The 7,238-nt window shown below is 28.6% G+C and overlaps 1 protein-coding gene across 1 annotated transcript; it reads left to right on the forward strand.

Annotated features, from left to right (window-relative positions):
• The first annotated feature begins 238 nt into the window (after positions 1–238).
• Positions 239–6,775, forward strand: LOC106797599 (uncharacterized). Its single transcript, XM_014772425.1, has 5 exons — positions 239–346; positions 956–1,054; positions 1,738–1,828; positions 5,916–6,076; positions 6,668–6,775. Exons 1-5 carry the CDS (start codon positions 239–241, stop codon positions 6,773–6,775), a joined length of 567 nt encoding a protein of 188 aa, XP_014627911.1.
• Positions 6,776–7,238: the final 463 nt, after the last annotated feature.

Below are 7,238 nucleotides of genomic sequence, written 5' to 3' on the forward strand. Positions count from 1 at the left end.
GATAACTCATTTTAAAAGCTACTAATGACTTTTCTCATCCTAAATTTTGTAAGGAAATAGATTGATGGCCCATTGAAATAGTTATATGTTGAAGCCTTGAAGGTATCTAACATACAATGCTAGCATCCAAAATAATAGAGGGGAAACAAAAACTTTCAGATGGTTCATCTTGCTGAAATCAAAATCCCTCCAAGGAAAAAATAAAGATTGTGCTCCAAGAAATATGATAGAACTTAGCATGGTTTATGATAAAATCCAAACTGAGAACGGGTTTTCAAAGCTATCAACTGTAGAAAGACAAGAAATTCAAATGAAGAAAGCCAAACTAATTGGTATGCTTGATGAGGTATGTGTTGTTCACTAATTTTTTACAAACCTGATTTCTTTGCTCTCAAAAAGTGATTTTTTTTTTTGCATGTTTGTTTTTTCTCACTTTGCCTTATGGTCTAATTTTGGTTTGAGGTTTATCTTCTATGTCTTTGATAATTTAATGCATTTGAATTTGAATATGAGTATTGTGTAGAGTATCATCTCAGGCAGCTCAAGGCAAAAATAGCAAAACTGAGGACACAATTATTGGAGCCTTCAAAAGTATGCTACTATTTATACTTTTTACATCATACTGCAATTTTGCATTTTAAATCATAAATTTTATTGTTGTTGCAGGAAGCTGGATTAGGATTCTATTTAATTTTATTGTTATTGTTGTTGTTATTGTTATTATTATTATTATTATTATTATTATTATTATTATTATTTTGTAGGCTCTAGCTGAAGATCCTTTTTTATGTTGTGATGACAGGAATTGCATGTTTTTTTCTGGTCACTAATTTTTTCCAAACCTGATTTCTCTGCTCTCAAAAAGTGTTTTTTTTTTCATGTTTGTTTTTTCTCGCTTTGCATTATGGTCTAATTTTTGTTTGGGCTTTACCTTCTATGTCTTTGATAATTTAAGGTATTTGAAATTGAGTATGGGTATTGTGCAGAGTATCATCTCGGGCAGCTCAAGGCAAAAATAGCAAAACTGAGGACACAATTATTGGAGCCTCCAAAAGTATGTTGTTATTTATACTGTTTATATCATATTGTTATTCTAAGTTTGCTATTTCTCAATGTCTTATGATGATTGATGCAAGCTTTTGTTATATGTTTGCATTTTCTTAACTAATTATTGAATGGCACTTATCCTTTTGCAAAGAATGAGAAACCAGATTGCATGTGCAAACAAAAGGCTTTAAATTGTAGTTGCAGTTAAGGCTTGGTTTTGGTCCACAATCACAGCCTAATGTGGGTTGCATCAACTATTGCACCCAAGATGTTTTGGCTCTTCACATGATTCAGTTCACAATTCAAGACTACGAGAATGATTTCATACATTTTATTTGTTCTCTTCATTCATGTGATTGTTATTCTTCTATTTTTTTTAATGATCAATCGAATGAATTGACGTTTGAAATGGCAACAAGGAAATTTCCTTTTGACCGAACTAGAAAAGCCCAAAATTTTTCATCCTGTTTTAATCATTTTTGCTTTTTATGTTCTTTTATCGTAATTTGCATTCCATAGTTAATGATCCCTATGAAAAACATTGTTTTTGTTTGTTTCTTTTGATTTTTTCACCGATAAATAGAAAATAAAGGATTTGAAGTTGGTTTATATTTGGAAATTGTATCACTGTTTCCTGTTGTGAATCCTTTTCTAATGAAGCTTTTTATTTTTGGGATTTTGTTGTTATAGGGATGGTATCATGGTGGTCATGATGAAGGTGTTAAATTTATCAATATTGAAGAAGAACAAGAAATTCATCAAGCTGAGATAGATGAAACATGTGATTGTGATGGACAAAGAAGAAAAAATGCAGATTTGACTGCTTTGAGAGAAAAAAAAATATTAAAAAAAACTCTCTCTCTCTCTCTGCCCAACAATAAAATAGTAGCCTAGGAAAGTTATACAGTAGAGGAAATTAAGTATCTAATCACAAAAAAGATGTAGATTTGATTGCTTTGAGAGAGAGAATAAAATAAAAAATTCTTTCTCAACCCAACGATAAATGACTAGACTAGGAAAGTTAAGCTTCTCTATCATTTTCTCTCTTTTTTTTTCCATTTTTGTTGAGGTGTATGTAACATAAGAATTGAAGGAGTTTTTATTTTGATCTTTAAATAAATTAGGAATGTGTCAATTGCTATTATGCAGCACGCTTGCTTCCTCTAGTCTCCATTGAAATGTCCCGAGAAAAGCCATTTCTTCTTTTGTATTATTGTTTAGCTTTTCCTTCTTGAGTTTTCTTTAGCTTGGTGATACAATATAGGATAGTTGCGATCCAATTTATTCATCTAATAAATAAATAAAAATAGCTTATAAAGTTTGATAACTTTACTTTATTCAACAATAATTTAATTAATGAATAAGGTGTATGAAAATGATATTGTCATTTGATCACAAAATTATCATAATAAAGTTATACTGAAAAAAAATTATCATCGATTAATGATACAAACAATTTAACAAATAAAATAAAATGTGAAATATTATTATTATTATTATTATTATTATTATTATTATTATTATTATTATTATTATTATTATTATTATTATTATTATTTAGGCTCTAGCTGATCAGCTAGAGCCTACATAATAATAATAATAATAATAATAAATGAATATTCAAATTATTAATAAAAAAGTATATATAAGTTTAGAATGTATTATAAAACTTTTTTTAAAAAAAAAAACTCAACAAGCACCTCTCTACCCACAACAAAGAGAAGCCCTTAATAACACAAGGTAAATCTAAATATATTTTATGATTCAACCGTGTTGTTAATTTCTTAAAATAAAACACTTTAAGTTTTGGTCTGCCAATTATAGATCTATTTTTTTAGTACTTTAAATTTTCAAAATGCTGCTTTTAGTGTCTCAATTTCATTTTGGAGGACTAAAGAATTATTATTTTCCATCCCTCAAATTCACTTTGTAAACTAAAAATAAAATTTTGCAAATTTAATTTGTAATTAGAAGATGAAACTAAAAGTGTCTCGAATATAATAAACAAATGATAGGGCAAACCTATATATAACACAATATGAATTTAATTAATATAGGTACATAATTTTGTGGTTTTTTATCGGTTTTTATCATCAAAATTCAAACACTAGTATCTTACAAATTTTCTAACTTCTAACATTTATTCAACTTAAGTTTCAACTGACTTTTTGATAGACAATTGCATTCTATTTTCTATTTTCTTCTAAGATTACAATCTATTATTAATCAAATTCAATTTGCATTTCATTAATTCTTCTTTCACATCTCATAAATACATATCCAATATTTTATATTTTTAATCACAATATTATTATAGATATTTGGTTCTATTTTTGTATTATTATTATTATTATTATTATTATTATTATTATTATTATTATTATTATTATTATTATTATTATTATTATTATTTAGACCCTAGCTGAAGGTCTATTTTTATATTGTGATGACAGGAGTTGGATGTTTCTTTTTTGTCACTAATTTTTTACAAACTTGATTTCTCTGCTCTCAAAAATGATTTAAAATTCCAGATTTTTAGTTGTTTAAAATTTTGTTTTAAAATTTTAAAATTTTAAATTCTTCACAAAAAAACATCAAATGAATTCTAGATTCAAAAATTCAAATTCTCTAATAAATTACTTTCCTCAGTTAAAATTATTTATCCAAAAATACTCTTATATACACAGCCATCAATGAATTTTCTAATGCTCTAAAAAGCTTGACCGAAAGATTTGGTTGTTATTATGAAATAAATAATGTTGAAAATAATATATTTATTTTATGTACCTTTAATTTAAGGTCTCTGATAAATATTAATTATTGCTTTCGATGGATATTATTTAATATTAATATCATGATTAGAAAAAAAATAGAAAATTTTCTCAGAAAAAGAAAGGAATGCTTGGTGGCTGCTGTTTCTCACAATTCTTTTATGTTTTCAAAAATTCATTTTATAATACAACGCACTTTCAGTAAGGAGACAATGATATAATGATATGTCTGTAACATCCATCATGTTGGATGAAGCCTTCATTTTTGTATTTTACTTTACTTCTTTTGTACAGGAATTAATAAGGAATCTTGGTTTAATTAGTGTTTTTAGAGAATTAATTAAGAAACTAAAATGAGATTTTTTTTATTGAAACATATAAAATTATGATATTCATGATTTTTTTATGTTTTTCTATGATTTTACAATAAATATTTTTTTTAATTTTTTAACTGATTTCCTAAAGACATTTATTAGCAAGATCCTATGTATAATTATTTATTTATTTGAGATGAGATTACCAACTATGATCGTACTCTAGGGAAAAGCATTGACTGAACTACATCTAATATGATCAAGGTTTCAGGTTGCTTATGGTGATTCAACTCTTTAACCAGGCTATAATATGGAGAGAAGAAGGTGAATATGTACAAAAGACACTTTAATATTTAAGTAGATAATGATTCCAATTGACAACATGCAATAAATGTTTACCTGTTACAATAGCATTAATTATATTTATAAGAATTAAAAATGAGTTGGACTCTTGGAAAAAAGTGAAAGAACCAAGACCTCTCAAAGACAATGTAATTTCTCTCCATTAATTCAAACTTTTCAGTCAAATTTATTAGAAAATAAGCTAATGTAGTTACTCATAACTTAGTTATTACTTATGCTAGTATTTTGAAAATTATCAATAATGAAATTATATAAGCTGATTCCCATAATATATGTGTGTGTGTCGTAACTTTATTCTAGGCCAAAGTATACTACCACTACTGAGGAATACATCTTAAGAATCTTGTATTTTAGTGTACGTTGACTTTGGTCAACATTTACGGCGTGGACAGAATTGGTGCTTTTGGGCTGAAGTAGCCCACTTTTGTGGGTTGAGCATCAAGCCCATGTTCAAAACATATATTATGTTAATTTTCTTGCTACATTTACACTGCATTCTGTTCTATTTATAATATTTAATTACTTAATTTATTAACATTAAAAAAATAATTAACTTAATTTTTAACAATAAATTATCTTGCTTTTTAAAAAATTTCATTGTCATTAATATTTATTTATTTTCCTTCTAATTGTTTGTTATTATGACTTCTCTTTTAATTAAGAATATTTTAGTTTTTTTATCTTTAAAATATCTAATATCTAATATAAAGGAGTAGTCTAGGAAAATTACATTTTTAACCTCACTTTATTTGTTGATACTTGTTAATTTTTTTGGTTTTTTTGTCTTTTTGGTTTTTTATCTTAGTTTTTGTTCTTCAATTCATCATTATCTTCTCTACGTCTTCATTCTTCATCGGCATTTTTCCTCTCTCTTCATCTCTTCTTTACTTTATCAACACATGATATGTCTTCTAAAGCGTAGGAGGGTTCCAGATACGTTGTGGTGGACATTGTGTTGTGCAGTGATTCTTCTCTTTGTTTATATTTTGAGCAAAGAGAACAACATTGAGTCCAGACCCGCTTTGTCCAAGGTATTGCTTTTTTTCTCAATTGGTTTGGTTTTGATAGATTTGTCCTGTTAGGTGTAGCTCAGGATTTTGAGGGGTTTAACTTCTGTTAAGCTATTTGATTTTGGGAAGGGGGGGTCTGTGAACGAGTGAATCAATCCTCTCTCAGTTGGTGTTGTATTTTCTGTTTTTGATATAGTTCTCTTCTCATCTTCCTTCTATTTTTTTCGATTTTGGTTAAGGTTTGAGGATGGGTTAGTAGTCATGGTTTATCTCGTTGTCGCTGCTATAGGATATAGCTCAATAGCCGAAATCAATAAACGGAGGCTAGAAGTAGAATTTTTAATATCATTTATACCAAACGACGCCATTCCAATGCTATATTTTGTCACATCTCTGAGTTAGTGCTACAGATAACATGTACGAGCTATTAGGAGTGTCCGAGACCAACTCCTTTGACAAGATTAAAGCGACGTTTCGCAAATTGGCCAAAGAGACTCACCAGGACCTAGTTGAGCCAATGAATGATTCCACTGCGTCTCGACAATTTGTACAAATTCTGGCAACCTATGAGGTTTGTGCAAATCATGTTCTGGTAGATTTATCTTCACATTGATGTTGGGTGGAGCTATTAGTGACATTGCCATAATTTATCTTATTATTATAGATAGGTTCATATAATTTCTTCTGCCATTTCAAACTTAATGTGATTGGAGTGGATAATATTATTCACATCTCTCCGAAATACAAAAAAAAAATTATTAGGTGATAGCTTAATTATGTTACTTATTTTATATCCTATAATCTCATACCATAATTATAAGTATATGATGGCATTGCGTCTGCCATCCTTTTCCCTGAAAATGCAGGCATAGTTACTCCACAAAGTGTAACTTATAGCTTTGCAACCCTTTTGCTTGACCTCCTTAGTGGCAACCATATTCCTCCAAGCCATATAAGTTTCTTTACTTAATAAAAAGTTATGCAAACAACACTTATTATGTCCTGTCCTATAATGTTGTCTATCTTAGTCTAATTGAGTTCTTCCTTTTGATCAATTTCTTCTTCTGATTGTTCTACCTAAAATCAAGTAAGAAGTACCTGTAAAAAAAAAACCCAAAATAATCACTTTCAAAACATACACTTACCTTCATAATTTGTGCAGGTCATTGACCTGATTAGAGACAAGAACCTTCAGATGCTATCAAACCCTTGCTTAGAAGGAGAGCTTACAAATGATGATGGGACTGAATTAGTGTGTCTACCCTCATGATGTTTGCACTCTGAACCATGAGAGCGTCCTAATCCAAAGTCACTAGTTGTTGCTCCAATACCTCTCCAGAAGGATTCTAAGGTTAGATGAACTTAATACTTTTAACTGAAGATAACCTATAGCAGAATGCTTGAAGAGTTATAATCCAAACTCTTGCTTTCTTTGTTCAATGTCATTATAAATAAGTTCATATACAATGATAGCATATAGTTTATATGCAAGATAAGCTATGCAAGGATAACATATGCAAGAATGATGTATTGTAAGCAAGTCGTACATTTTGGTGACAAATTCATCCTTGAAGAACCAATTGAGAGGTATAGTTAATTGATATCAGCTTTTGTTTTTAGCTCTTTTCATTGACCAGTGGATCCAAATGATGTATTGTTAACAAGCTATATCAACAGACATAAATTGGTTATTGTCATGTTTCAGGACATTTTGCATGAACCCTAGCATGATG

This window comes from Glycine max, chromosome 20 (assembly GCF_000004515.6).
Source record: "Glycine max cultivar Williams 82 chromosome 20, Glycine_max_v4.0, whole genome shotgun sequence".
Classification (NCBI taxonomy): domain Eukaryota; kingdom Viridiplantae; phylum Streptophyta; class Magnoliopsida; order Fabales; family Fabaceae; genus Glycine; species Glycine max.

Excerpts from the sequence above, each read along its gene's own strand:
- LOC106797599 (XM_014772425.1), top strand. The coding sequence starts at position 239 with ATGGTTTATGATAAAATCCAAACTGAGAACGGGTTTTCAAAGCTATCA. Across the intron at positions 347-955 it reads TAATTGGTATGCTTGATGAG|GTATTTGAAATTGAGTATGG; the intron begins GTATGTGTTGTT and ends TGATAATTTAAG. Across the intron at positions 1,829-5,915 it reads AGCTGAGATAGATGAAACAT|ATAACATGTACGAGCTATTA; the intron begins GTGATTGTGATG and ends TTAGTGCTACAG.